At 40.2% G+C, this 14891-nt stretch overlaps 2 protein-coding genes across 3 annotated transcripts in view; both read left to right on the plus strand.

Moving 5' to 3' along the window:
* The first annotated feature begins 1317 nt into the window (after window positions 1-1317).
* LOC121885706 (endoplasmic reticulum resident protein 27) lies at window positions 1318-6946 on the plus strand. Its single transcript, XM_042395408.1, has 7 exons — window positions 1318-1430; window positions 2338-2423; window positions 4115-4252; window positions 4364-4480; window positions 4583-4708; window positions 4819-5016; window positions 6864-6946. Exons 1-7 carry the CDS (start codon window positions 1373-1375, stop codon window positions 6903-6905), a joined length of 765 nt encoding a protein of 254 aa, XP_042251342.1. The 5' UTR covers window positions 1318-1372; the 3' UTR covers window positions 6906-6946.
* Window positions 6947-10966: 4020 nt separating this feature from the next.
* The window catches only part of bglapl (bone gamma-carboxyglutamate (gla) protein, like), a 4179-nt gene continuing 254 nt past the window's right edge, over window positions 10967-14891 (plus strand). The window contains exons 1-5 of one of the 2 annotated variants that reach the window (XM_042393107.1): window positions 10967-11231; window positions 13183-13408; window positions 13515-13994; window positions 14104-14200; window positions 14506-14891. The exon at window positions 14506-14891 is cut by the window's right edge and continues 254 nt beyond it. In XM_042393107.1, the coding sequence (XP_042249041.1) occupies window positions 13348-13408; window positions 13515-13994; window positions 14104-14200; window positions 14506-14608 (741 nt within the window). In that variant the 5' untranslated portion in view covers window positions 10967-11231; window positions 13183-13347 and the 3' untranslated portion in view covers window positions 14609-14891. The remainder of the gene's footprint in view (window positions 11232-13182; window positions 13409-13514; window positions 13995-14103; window positions 14201-14505) is intronic. The other variant, XM_042393114.1, reaches the window with a different exon arrangement.

Raw genomic sequence — 14891 nt, forward strand, 5'->3', positions numbered from 1 at the left:
ACGAGGTCATTGTATTTTAGTGCATGCGGCTTGTTTTTCTGCTCTGTGGTCGACCAAAGTGTAACTTGCATGCAGTTTTTAGCACATTTCCTTTTAAGAGGGAAAAATGTTTAAACTCTGAGTAAAACATCAGACTTGATATAAAACATTTTTTTTTGAGTTTATTGTAATTATTGGTGTTACTGATTAAAACTGCAAATCAGTGACTTTTAGTTTGTTGTTTTAGGGTCAACATTAAGGACAGCGTGTGTCTGATGGTTACTGATGTTTTTCTCTGTTAACTAATTATTGGAACAAACTTTTTATGTATTGTTTCTTCACTCAAAATATTTGATTTTATTACATTTAAATATCTGTAATAAGCTGATCTCTGGCATGATGGTGATCATTAAAAGGCACTGACACTAATTTTACACTTATAGTATCTTTTTACATGAAGACATTTGCTGTGTGCACTTCCTGCCTAACACTAGTCTGGATATATAACTGGTGACTGCTCACATGATATAAAAACAGCATAACATGGAGTTCATGGTGACATTTCATGATGACTGAGGTCACCTTCAGTCACTTATACAGCTGATTAAATCTTGTTCTCATAACAGTTTGATTTTCCTTCTATCAAGAGATGTTTAGTGTAAATTCTTCAGATATATTTGTTTACAGTCATTGAAATACATACCTGTTATCCCCCCCCCCAAAAAATGCAGATTTTATTTTGTCTTCAAATACCTGCTGTAATTCCAAACATCACATATTCTCCTACTATAATTAAAAAAAATACTTAACTAAGTGTGGCTGCATGATGATGAATAAACTGGGTAGGACTTGTGTCCCTCATGTGGTGAACACACCAAAATGCAGCCTGGTTAATCTCCCATTCTTCACTGGTCACACGTCTCCTTACTGGTTATTTGCAGCCTGCCTGGGGATAACGCATGACTGTTACCCAACTGAGCCTCCTACGCACAACAACTTTATGTAACACATTGCAGCACAAAACATTTTAAGAGCAAAGTTGTTAAGATGCTACTAACAAGACATAAGGTGAGTGATGTTGTGTGGACACGCTGGATGCAGGAAAGCAAAAGTCAAAGAAATTCACTGTATCATTGACCCGTTCTGCAATAGCACAGGCCCACACACACACACCTGTCCCCTGTCCTACAGCGACACGTACTCCAATGTCCCAGCACCCCAACTTATCAAGAACACCTGGCTGGTTCCCATGAAGCCTCCAATCACAACCCACCTCCAGCTGCCATGTGGCGACCGTCAGAGAGCTGACACGACTCTTTAAACAGAGTCAAGCAGCTTGTCTGGTCTTTTTGGTTTTTCCTTTGGTTTATCTGCCGGCCTGTGAAGTCGAAACATGCTGCTCACTCTGTGTTTCTCCCTCCTGGTGTCTTCTGTCTTTGCCACAGAGACAGGTAAATTGATTTAAATATAATTTATATGCATAACATGTATATGTATAATAAATGTATATACATATTTTTGTAATCTAGTGCTCCTCTCTCTGCTCTCAATATGAAGTGTTGCAACACTGATCTACTAATATACAGTTTTTAGGGATGGCAATGTGTCCGTCAGACTGAAATATTTCAACTACTGGATGCATTCCCATGTCAACTTTGTTCAAGCATTCATGGTCCTCAGATGAGGAATCCTCTGGTGATCTGCTCACCATGACGTTCACATTTGTGGTTTTGAGTGAAAAATCTCTACAACTATTGAATATATATTGCCATGAAATTTTGTGTAGACATTCACGTCCCGCTCAGGATGAATTGTGATAACTTTGGCGACCTCTTATCTTTTCATATGGTGCCGTCATCAGGTCAGTATTTGAAGTTGTCCAATACTTTGGTTTGTAAAACTCATGACATTCCTATCAGCCTTAGCTGTACTTTTTTTAGTGCTAATTGGAAATGTTAGCATGCTGGACTAAAATGGTGAACATGGTAAACATTACAAACATTTAGCATTTTAGCGTTTTCAGCTCAAACCACCGCTGTGTCTAAGTATAACCTCACAGAGCCGCAAGCATGCTTGTAGACTCTTAGTATTGTTATGACAATGACACGACTGCAAACTATGTAGAATTATGTGTCAAGTAGTGCGTGACTGTGGCTCAGCAGGTAGAGCGGCTTCCCCACTAATTGTAGGGTTTGATTCCTTACTCCTCCTGTCCATATGTCGACGTGACCTTGAGCATTACAGAGTTTCTGTTGATGGTCAGCCCAGCGCCTCGCCTTTGTCTTTTAAGATAGAAAAGCATTATATTAATGCAGTCCATTTACTATTTTTGTGTAATTCTGTGTCTTTCTTTCACAGACAGTGCCCTTCCCAGGCTGACTGACACCAACGCTGCTGAGGCCTTCATTGACTCTGCTGAAGTGGTGGTCATCGCATTCCTGGAGGTCAGACAAAAAGGAAATGAGGTCACACAAAGAAACAAGTCATCTTAAAAACAAACCCACACAGACTTTTTTGTGGTTTATTTTATTATGCTAACATGCATGTGACAAACCAGACATAACCAGACAAATTAGCAAAGAGTGAGACGGTGAGATCGCCAAAAATACTGCATTTGTTTGCACCCGTCTTGGCGATACTGTCATGAATAGATTTCAAAGAAAGATATATTTCCTGTGGCCACACCTTTGGCAGCGCTGGTGCTGTGAGGACAAAGGGTGGCTGGCTGGCTGTCTGTCCCACAGAGGCGAGCCCTTTGGCCAGAATCTGTGTGCCAGGGAAGATGGCAGGCTACTGGACAGGAAATACATACGTATCTGAAGTCTTGTGGGATTGGCTCAATTGACCTTCTCATAAACAAGTGCAAAGGCAGAGAGAGGGTTCATGAGAGGAGCGTGCAAGAGAGAAAAGAAGAGCACATAAGGATAACAAAGTAGTTGGTCCGTGATGCTGAAGGCAAAGGAAGACCAAAATATTTGTGCAGTGACTCACGGTGAATGAGCACATATTACAGGCTGCAAAATGATAACATGGATCGCCAGAGTGAACGCAATACTGTCTCAGAAATAACCGTGATTTACCATCTTCTAGGTCAGTCTCATCTCTCCTCCCGGTGTGTTTGTTTCTCTATCACTTGCTCTCTTTCTGCCACCTTCATTCCATTTTCTTTTTATTAATATTATTTTTTTGCTTTGAAGAGAAAGAATTAACAGGAGATTATGATGTGTGTCCCCCAAACCCGCTGGTGGTCTTTGAGAGAGAGAAAAATTCTTGTTGAGATGAAGAAAACATCAAAAAAAAAAAAAAACCCACTCCTATTCCCAACACTAACCTCCACGGGTAAAGTGTTGCATCAAAAAAAATCAAATTCCAGATGGTTCTGAATAAAAAGCCCATTTATAAAACATATATAGTGGTTATGATGTGCAGCGGTGGAGGATGTATTAAGTTAAGTGAAAAAGTAAAAAGTAGTAATACCATCATGTAAAAATGCTCCATTACAAGTGAAAGTCTTCCATTCAAAAATGTATTTAACTAAAAGTTTGTAAGTTATCAACAAAATGACCAGCGGAAGAGCTCAGGTAATTCTTATATTTTAAAGTTATGTAACTTTATTATTTCAGATTGATTAACATGTAAGCTGTATTTTAACATTACAGCTGGTCTAGTTATAATTTTACTTACTTTATATGCTTTTGGTCAGTTTTATGTAAAACACATCATAATCTGCAAGCAAGTAATTACAGCTGTGGAATACATGTTGTGTAGTAAAAAGTACAACATTTCCCTCTGAAATGTGGTTTAAAGTAGCATAAAAGTGACGTACAGTATGTGAGTGCAAACGACAGTACAGTGCTTGAGTGAGTATACTTTAACTTTCCACCACATCAGTGCATGGTGGGGGGGGGGGGGGGGGTCTTATAAGTGCCGCCTGGCACAGATGTTTAATCCGACCCATGTATGAATACGTCCCCCTCTTTTTAAAATGTGCCTTATTGGCACAGTATAGGTCTAATAATTCACAAATTCTAAGAAAAAAGACAAAAGGTATGCTCAGTACAACACAATGTATTAATGAAAGAAAAAGACATTTAAAAAAGGACAATAATATGTGTCTTTCCCTTTTATATTTCAGGGAGAGGAGAGTCATGGCTATAAGGAAATTGTGGCAGCTGCGAAAGTAGTCGACTCAGTCCCTGTAGCCATTTGCACTGAGAAAGAGGTGTGGGCTGACTACAGCGTCGACTCAGACACCATCACAATCTTCAGAAAGGTATTTTACACCTTAATGACTGTGCATCAGTTTTACATCATGAGCCGTCTTTCACAATGATAAATGTGATGAGTTCAATCAGTCGTATGATGATGGCGTGATGTGATCCAGGCAGATAACCACCAGGAGAACCTTGTACTTGCCGAGGCCAAGAAGTTAGAATCTGAAGGTCTTGTGAACTTTATCACAATCAACGAGGTCCGATACTTGACAGAATACAACCAAGTGGTGGGTCCACCTCTGCATTATAATCATTAAAATGTTTAACAGTCTGTCTAATCTTTGTTTCTTTTTTATTGATTGATTTTTATTTGATTTCTTCCTCCCCAGACAGCAGTGGGCCTGTTCAGTTCAGAGGTGAAGTCACACCTCCTGCTTTTTGCTAACAGGGGGAGTAAAGAATATACTGACCTCAAGGAGCAACTGGCAGCTCTGGCCCCAGAGTTCACAGGCAAGGTGAGAGTATTCAGACTAATTTACAGAGGAAAAAAGTGTTTAAGTATGTGGCACAGTAGGCTGAAACAATCAAACAACAATCTAACAAATGAACTGACTCTGTTCTGCAGTTCTTGTTTGTGCTGATCAATGGAGCAGTGAAGTCCAACTTTAAGTCACTGGGCTACTTCGGCCTCAAGTCTAAGGACCTCCCACGAGTTGGCATCTACGACAGTGCCTCCGACATGAAGTGGCTCCTTCCAGAAGGAGAGATTTCTGCCGAGCGAGTACGGGAGTTCTGCCAGTCCTTCCTGCGAGGGGAACTGAAGGTGAGAACCTTTAAAGGGGAACTCTACTGATTTTACACGTTGGTTTACAGGTGTTGAGGAACGCTGCCGCATATGCGCTAAAAAGTTGTATAAAGCCTTTTGTGGCTCCAGAAGGAGACGCACAAAATCTGATAAATTGCCTCAAAAGATGGGTTTGAAAATGTAAAAAAAAAAACTGGGTTGTGTAGCTAGAAAGAAATAAACTTAGTCGACCTCTGTAAGCTGAACTCATCTCTGAGACCGTTAGCTGCTACTAACGTAACCGACCTGTCAGCAGTTTCTCTTAACATGTCGACTGACTTTTCAGCCAAGTGTAAAGGTTAATTTATGGCGGGTCGCTCAACAGAAATGAAAGACCTACACAACATTTTCAATTTTACTTCGATGAAAGGTTTTAATCATCTCCATGGTAACCATGTTATCCTCCAGCCAGCTTGTGTAGTTACATCATATCATCCCAACCAGAACTAATTAAACAAGGACATTACAAGTTATCTAAAGTTACAGACCAAAATATTAATAAGGAAGTTGAGTGGAAACTATAATCTCCATGGCGACGTAGGTAACACTACCCAATCACATTGCACAACAAAATATGACAGTGTCTATGACATAACTAAATTCTCCAGGTGCACCATATGAAAGGAAAATGTTGAGCAACACTTTTTTTCTGTCAAAAATGCGCCATTTCTGTCGAGCGACACTTATAAAAAGTGTCGAGCGCCCTACCATAAATCAGCTTAAAATAAGCAGCACAACAATTAACTACAAAAAAAACAAGAAATGGTATAATAAAAACAAAACAGGAACACTCTGTTCCACTTGTAATGTTTGAGAAACTGGCAGAAAGGACAGTGAAGCTGAGCCACACCGGCAATGGACACCAAGAGCAAAAGCACTTCTTGTCGTCACTGTGCCACACGAGAGACAGGAAACCTCACTATGTGCACTAATTTGCTCTGTTACACCACACACAGAGCTCCCGCTGGGTGTGACAGTGTCTGAGGCCTTACAGCCAGACAGAGCGACTAGTTTATTGCGAGGACATCACTAAACAGCTGCACTAAAAAAAAGATTGAAATCTGATTATATTATATTAGATGCAGAATTTCCTCTTGAATTCAAATGGAAACAATCATTTCCATTTGAAATGACACGATGCAATCTCAGCCAAACTCTTTGATTTTAGTCAGATACTGTAAACAAGAAAAGGATTCACTGAAAGAAACATGATGATAAGATGATGTCATACTTCTTAAAAAAACCTTCCTTCAAGCTCCGTCACAGCTGCTTCTCATGTAGAGTTTTTCTTTTATCATTAACCTCCTGATACACCACAGCTTCCACACAATTACTCACTGTCAAAATCACCAAACTCACCACATTTATAAAACAGTTCTACCCTCTCGATGCTGCAGATACATTACATCAGTACATTTGCTTCAGGCGTAACCATAATTTCCCAAAGAACTGAATAAGCTGATTATGAATAAATATAAATAACCTTTTTGTACCTGATAAATGTGGTTTAGAAATTCTGTGTCTGTCCTTGTTCTTCTTCTGCATTTATTACAGAACATTTTGAAAATACTATATTTTTCTGATTTAGCAGATTATAGAAATGAAGCAGAACGTAAATAGTCTCAAAATGTGCAAATGTTGAAATGGATAAAGTTCCCTCCTTCAAGCTTTCCACCGAAGGACATTTTACAGCAGATTTGATCATATCTGTGAAAACAGAAAATGTTAAATAAATACCTTGAGGTAGATACTAGCTTATCATTTCCTGTCTTTCACGTATCTGCTGCTGTATCACACTCATCACACTCGTCTCTTACATCTTTCAGGAGGTGAAACAGGCAGGAGCAGAGGCCAAAACAGAGCTCTAAGACCGGATGAACAAATGTCAATTAATTCATATTTTATAAACGGAATAAAAAACGGAATATAAAATGAATGAACTTGACTGTCTTTTCCCATAATGTCTTCCCTCCAGCACAAAGGAAACAATACAAAGTGTGCGTGTGTGTGTCATGTGTCCTCAATTCTTTCTCCGTGTATGTTATGTTTTGTCTGTTTACGCGAGTGTGAGCCCGTCTGCGGTCTAGTTAGCCGACCACAGGTTACTGGCCACAAGTTGCAGAGATCTGGCGGAGTTTGTTCGTCTGTCCACTAATGTTATTGTCAGAACCACAACACACCGACCTCAGGGAGAGTGACAGAGAGCAGACTGGGAAGTCATGGATATATGGCAGTGAAGACGCAGTAGTTAGCGGTACTTTCTCATATGAGTCATCCTGGATTGTGGAAGTGTGTCAATAAAGTGAAAAACATCATCTGTACAAGATAAACTAACATGAAAACCTCCAGTGAGGAATGTGAGGGAATCACAGAGGCAGCACAATCGCATACATTTGAAAGTAGGTCATCAATTCAAAAATTAATCTAATGATACTTGACTCAAAGACATAACGGGCTCTAAAGACGGAATAAAAGAGAGAGTATTTAGCAATAAAGCCTATAAAAGCTCTCTAGAACAACAACAGATGGGCTGTGGACATCAAGAGAGAAAAAGTTTGGGCTTGTCCCAGAAATATTCTCTCAGGCAAGAAGGGAATTTCAAGGCCTAGACGAGGATCAGTGTAATTAGTGGTGTTGTATTGCCAAGCGGATACATCCGGCGGAATTGGGAAAGCCTGGCAGGTGGACGTTTCTCAGGGACCAGATGGAAATATACAGTGTGTGTCGCCTGCCATCTGAGTTTGTTTACGGCTGTAATTGAGACAATCCACTCATGAGACAATGTTGGATAAAGAATTGATGGGAGTCTGCGGATAAAAGAGACATGAGAGCATATTTTAGTTTTATAACATCAAGAGGAAAGTAAGATATTGTCCCTTTATAAAGCAGTTAGCCTTTATTCTTATGTCTGCTTGGCATAACTACTTTTTTAAATAAAACAATAGTCAAGTTCCCCAGTGAACACTGACACATGTTTTTCTTGCTGTAATCATTCCTCCTGTTCATGCTGGCAGCCCAACTTCTGTACATTTAAAAGTTTATTTGAAGCTAATATGAAGCTTCAGCTGTCCAAATTAGACAAATCAATTTAGCATCTTTCAAAGTTACTGTCTCTTTAGTGCCAAATTCCCTCTTTTTTATGATCCTTCAACTACAGCGGAACAGAAAAGCATTTGTAATGAAAATACTGTAACTGCAGAAGATTTCCACCTTATTTAACAAACTCAGATGGTTTCAAGCTTCATATTATCATCAGATAAACTTTAAAATACATTTTTGCTCAAAATGAGGACTGTGGATTTTGGACCCATCACTTCCATTGTAAATGCATCATGAAGGGATCTTCTAATGGTCAGTATGAACAGCAGGAATCAACACAGCAAGAAAAAAACTGTTCATATGTTCATTTGAGCTCCTGACTGTTGGTTTCAGACACACTTGAATAATTGTGAACCTGTCCTTTAACTGCAGCTCACACCAGTGATTAAACAATATGCTCACTTATTATACGTGTGTATTTTACTGTCATTTTGATAAACATGTAAAGCTCCTCCAGGCTTTACATCATACCTAACACATGTTCTAAAATGACTAAAATTAGTGCGACCTGCTGTAGCTTACACTGTGAATCTGATTTGATGCTTTTCAGCACGCTGAATATGAATTTATATGGTGACCAAAATCTTTTTTTTTCTGAGTTTGAATGATCACATAAAACACTTTCCACAAAAATATATTTACACAAACATACAAAAGGATAACGTTCAATTATTGCCAGTATACAATATGTATACAGTGGAATTATGAGACAGTGGTAAGAACGTATGTGCTTAGAAATTTTAAAGAATTATTCTTTTCATCTGCTGCTCGTATTATGTGGTTCGACATTATCCTTATTTTTTCAGGAGTACAGAGACATTTCTCAAGTTGACAGATGCTCTGTTTTCTTAAAATGATATTTATTTAGTGGTCCTGCCAGACTCAGGATGTTCTGGATGCAGGTAAACAGCTGGTCAACAGCTGTAGCAGTAAAAGCATCAGCAGACTGTAAACTTTGCCATTCTGTCTGTCTCTATTTACACAATGGAAGGTCATTTATTTGTTATGCTGTTACACAGAACAGTAGTGCAGCAGACCAGTATATTCTACCTTTCTCAGAGATAATGTGATCACACCTGCCACTGATTTAACTGTGTAGTCCTCTGGCAGGCTATATATAGCTATCTGTAGCTATAATGGGTCAGATCATGGTTATCATGTTACCATAGTGATACAGTTTACCACTGGTGACAGTGGAAATTCCAATGAGGAAAAGTTGGAGGTCACAATCTCAGCCACTTGTATTTGCATGCGTGGTAGCTATCAGTGCTAGTTGGTCTCAACTCTGTCCATCATCTCCTGCTTGATCTTAAAAATACAGTAAATCTGCTGCAGCTCATGGTCCTGTTGGTCTAAACTGAGCAGTAGACTCTTACATTCCCAAGTTACTGCTCATAAATCATCATCTGAAACTGGTTTCTATAGTCTCTAATAAGTAAGAAAAAAGTCTGAAGTTGAGAAGATTAAATGGTTGTTTAAGCAAAATATTTAAGTTGTTTTTTCCTTGTTACTGAAAATAGTGCAGAATCTTAAATATTCTTCATTTTACATGTCAACTTCTTGTGTTTTTTAATGTTTCTGAAACCTCAGACTTTCTGATCATTTCCAGGTTTACATGAAAATATTTGAGATTTTCCATGTGGTCTCAGAGTTTTGGACCCCGCTGTGTATGTAGTCACAATGTATTATAAGTAATTTGGGTCAGCACTGGAAGGTAAGCACGCTATAAAAAAAAAAAAAAAACAAACGGGAAACTTCCTCTCTGTTGTGAGCTGCCACACGCACAGCGAGGGTTTAAAATAAAAACTGAATGCACGACTGTAACTGCTCATTTAAAGAGTTGTTTGTTGCAGTGATACGATGCTGTGACTCATGTAAGTGGAACAAAGATGTCAGTGACAAAAGAAGGAAATTTAAAACAAAGAACTTTTAACATTATAATAAAAATGCAGCTTCAGTTGACCACAATAAAGGCTCTGTGTTGTATTTGTAGTCCACTTAATATATTAAACACACCACTGTTATTAATAATGTGGGTTCAGTGTTTGACAGTGAGTTTGAGACCACGTGTGCCGTCTTCTATTACTACCTTCAGCAGTGCAGAACTGCCACTCTATGTAAAAATGTGCCTTACATTTTTCTTGTTATAACAAGCAAACCTCTTCCGTTATAATGATAAAGTTTTCTCATAATAGTAAGTGCTTGTACTGTGACAGACACATCCCATCTTTCAGAAACCCATCTAGAGTGTCACTTTGGTTCTTTCTCCAATATGAGACGCAGAATGGAAAACATCCTTCAGAGTGTCCACATGCTGATAACGAGCCATCCAGGTCGCTTTGTAAGAGCAGAATTTCATTTATGTGTTAAAAGGAAGTAAGACTTCAAGTCCTTCAAGCGTTCATGTGCATCCATTTCAGCAGCAGCATCAAATATTTGCAAGAACTCATTCTCATTATTATGAGAACCATTATCTCATTATAACACGTTAACTCTCATTATAAATGAGTAGAGCAGCAAACTGAGTAACAGGAGATGGACCCAAAGGCTTTATTCACGATAATGCAGGCAAAACAATACGGAACAGATGACCCAACAAGACTGAAGTGAAAACCAGAACTTAAATACAAACTGAACTAATGAAACAACAAAGAACAGGTGGCAAGACACGAGCAGGCTGGGAGCTGATTGGCTGAGGGAGACACAGGGAGCAGGGCAGGGCTAACGAGACTGATGCAGGGCAGGTGTGGAGGGAAAACGGAGGGAACACGGACGGAAAAACAACCTGTGCAACCCTGCATACACATGAATATAACTCAAATACACAAACACAGCAAATAAACTTCAGCATTACATACCAACCAAAGAACTCATTGATCTTGATGTAAACATGAAGTTTTGTCAAGTAGAGTGGTGTGACAAGAATAGGACTGAAAGAGCTACTTCTGTTTCTGTTGCTCTGAGTTTCAATTCATTTTTGCAAAGTTTCTATGAGGGTCAGTGTGAAGCGTTACTGCCGCTCAGTCTAAGCGTATCTGGTGGACTGGTGGAGGGACGCAGAGCCAGACACTATCGTCTAGATGTGTCAACTCAAGGTAATTTTCTAAAACTGTGATATGTCTGTGATTCCTGTAAATGTTCCCTAAATGATGTGAGAGGACGGAAGAAATGTGTGATTAAAAATGAAAAGCAAAGCACTCCTGGCATTTGTGAAGTGGGAAAATCTCCACAGAGATTCTCCATAAAACAACAAAATGCCCTTTCACAGTATAACAGGAGGCTCCGACCTCACCAGTACACATGTATGAACAGAATAAAATAAAATCACTCCACAGAAGTCAATAGAGCTTAGCAGCAGAGGTGATCTACACATACCACTGATATGGTTTATAACACAATGGCCACAGTTTATCAGTATTTGCACCTGTGTGTGTGTTCTCCAGTGTCTGCTGGACAGAGAATGTGTGAACCAGGAGCAGCATCATTCCTCATTGTCTGTGTTATTTCAGAGCCAAGATGCATCAACAAAAAAAGGAACTGATCCAAAGCAGAAATGCCTCAGACACTGTGTTTCCTGCCTACTCAGGGACATTGTGGCAATTGTTTTCCCCAACTATCCCCCTTCCACTCCCCCCATGCAATGAAGTGTATCCACAAAAATGAACGTTGGACCAGACATTGAAATTACATGGCACACGTTCCAAGACAAATCCCTGACACCAGGAATAACGCTAGACTACGAAACACGAAGGACACCAAGGTCACCCTACATCAGCACTACATGATAGATGACACTGTTTGGAGCCTTTGAGATATATATAAATATATAAGCGAAGTGATATGCATACATAAATGTTTGGTTATCTAGACAGTATTTAAGTTGCAATATGGTTGAGATTCCAGTTATAACCTCCAAATACCATTTTTTTTTATTGTGAACCACAGCTGGATCCACACTTGAGCTGTATCGCACAAACAGAAAGCCACATGCATATCGCTGGGTTGCCTATATTTAGCTGTATGTATGCTTAAATACATCAAGCGAGGTTGTGTATCGGGCCACTGGTTGGAGTTGGGAAGCCGTGGCCGTGCATGAATCTGGCCAAGACCTGGACTGAGATGGATCTCTAAATAGTGACTGACTGCGGTTCTGGTGGGACACTGCAACACTCTAATTAAGCTCTGTCGCATAATGAGGCTCAGTGCTGTTCCGTGTCACTCGATTAGTAGCTTGTAGTCGACTCAGGCTATAGTTTGGGGTTTGTGGGGGTGGGAAATCAAATCTGGGGCAAGGAGTATAGTAACATAACAGCAACGGAAGATCTGGAAACCTTGATGTTAAAGAGGCAACACAAACCTCTGATTACCCTGATTAAAATCCAATCACATCTGAAAGGTATTTTATAGATCAGTAACAGCACTGATTTGGACTTTCAGGGGTTTGTTGTATTATTTATACCCCCTGATGAGAGGTGAGGATTGACTGGAATTTGACGGGGATGTACAGGATTGGTAAACAGAAATGATTGGTTTGACCTCAGAAAATGACTGAAAGGGAAATGCTTCCATTTTTGTTGGAACTAGAAAATATGAGAAAAATACTGTTCAGTTTACCCGGAAACCGAAGACAGAAACTATTTTAAGATGTCAATTCAGTAATTTAATTTGTATTTATCCACAGTTTAACTGAGTTCTTTCAAAATAAAAGATGATCTATTTCACATCAGTCATTTCTGTCCACGTGTGTGCATATTTACATTTATGCATGTGCATTGTGGAGCAGGGTAAAGTTAATCTTACTTTCCTTATATTAATATATTTATCTAGGACTGGCATTAATGTCTGGTGAAGCTAAACGTACCCGTACAGGTTTACACACAGTACACGCACTCATAGAGCTGAATGGCAAGAATGTTTACAGCCTTGTAAGCCTGTGTGCGGGTGAATGAGTTTTTGCACTCAGTGCCAGGGCTGCGTGGGTGTTTATGGGAGCTTTCATGACAAGTGGAAGCGGAAATGTTGACATTTGATTCCCCAACCAATCAGAGGATTATCTCAACGTGTGGGTCTGGTCTGGAAGGAGGTGGACTACAGTATATATTGACCTCAGTTTGAGGGAAAGAAGCACAACAAGCCTTCGAGAGAAAGCAAAGAGCAAGCCTTCAAGAAACCAACAGCTTGTCTACAGCGAGACACAAACTCCAAGGCACCATGAAGACTCTGACTCTCCTCTCCATCTGTGCGCTTCTGTCGGTGTGCTGGTCCATGGGAGGTAAGGACAAGCTCATCTCGTCATTGCTGTATATGAAGAAACTGTTTATTCTCAAAATCAAAGTCATTTGTAGGAATCTAAGCACAATATTTTCTGTGACCGTCAGCCGTTGAGCCCGAGGTCGTAGTTGACGATGTTGCCGACACGTCTGCTGAAGCTGCAGCTGCTGACCCCGCAGCTGCTGACCCTGCAGCTGACACCGCAGCTGCCGCCCCGGATTCATCCTCCTCATCCTCTGACTCCTCTGACTCTTCCTCCTCCTCCGAGTCCGATTCAGCCTCGTCCTCTGCATCTGACTCAAACTCCTCCTCTGACTCTTCAGCATCCGACTCAAACTCAAGCTCCGACTCTTCAGCCTCTGATTCGTCCTCTTCCTCCTCCTCCTCCTCCTCCTCGTCCTCCTCCTCCTCATCCTCCTCTTCCTCCTCCTCTGAATCCTCTTCCTCTGAATCCTCTTCCTCTGAGTCCACCTCTTCTGAGTCTGACTCCTCAGCATCTGACTCCTCTGCTTCTGACTCCTCTGCTTCTGATTCTTCCTCTTCTTCTTCATCTTCCTCATCTTCCTCAGAGTCAGCCAGTACTGAAGGTATGCCATTTTGTTTTTGCTTCCAGACAGAATGTTTGCATGGTTTTAGAAAAAACGTAGAGTTTTAGAATATCTGTGTAGTCTGAGTTTGTGATGTTTGTCCACGCAGCTTCTCAAGTGGTTGTGAAGAGAGACCTGGCTGCCGTCCTCCTGAGGAGAAGAAGAGCTGCTCCAGCAGGAGACCTCAGCCCCCTCCAGTTGGAAAGGTACAGTTATAAACCTGAAGAATTCAGCACCAATATATGTTGCACTCTAGTAGCTAATGTTTTGCTCGCACTCGGTTTTTGCTGCGATTCATTTGGAGATTAATTCTACAAACTAACATCACATGCAAAGTTTGAAATTTGAATATGGATGTTGAAATTCATTTTGAGGGTCAGATAATCATTTTATGTTTTATTCTCCTGTAAAAAAAACAAGTCAAAAGTAAAATACTGAGACACAACAGCAAGACCGTGAATCCTGAGATGCTAGAAGCCTCCTGACGCTTTTTCTCTCCTTTAACATCCAGCCTCAGAGAGGTGTGTGAGCTGAACATCGCCTGTGACGAGATGGCTGACACCGCCGGCATTGTGGCAGCTTACGTCGCCTACTATGGACCCGTCCCCTTCTAAGCACAAGACTCTTCTCTCATCCACATGCGAACTGTTTTCGATATAATTTTGTCATTGAACAATGCAACAGCTCCCCTGAATCCTGATTGAAGGAGCAGACAGTTAAAATTGGGTTTGGCCCATGTTGTGATGGTAAATGGAGATTTTAGGCACAAATCCTTGCACAAGTGACCAGCTATAGTGGTCTTATATAGATATATATATATATATGTATATGGAAAGGCCTCTTCCAGGCTTTCAGAGAGAGGCACATGGAAACACAAGCCTGTGAAGTATGTAGTAG

The sequence above is a fragment of the Thunnus maccoyii genome, chromosome 2 (assembly GCF_910596095.1).
Source record: "Thunnus maccoyii chromosome 2, fThuMac1.1, whole genome shotgun sequence".
NCBI classification, from domain to species: domain Eukaryota; kingdom Metazoa; phylum Chordata; class Actinopteri; order Scombriformes; family Scombridae; genus Thunnus; species Thunnus maccoyii.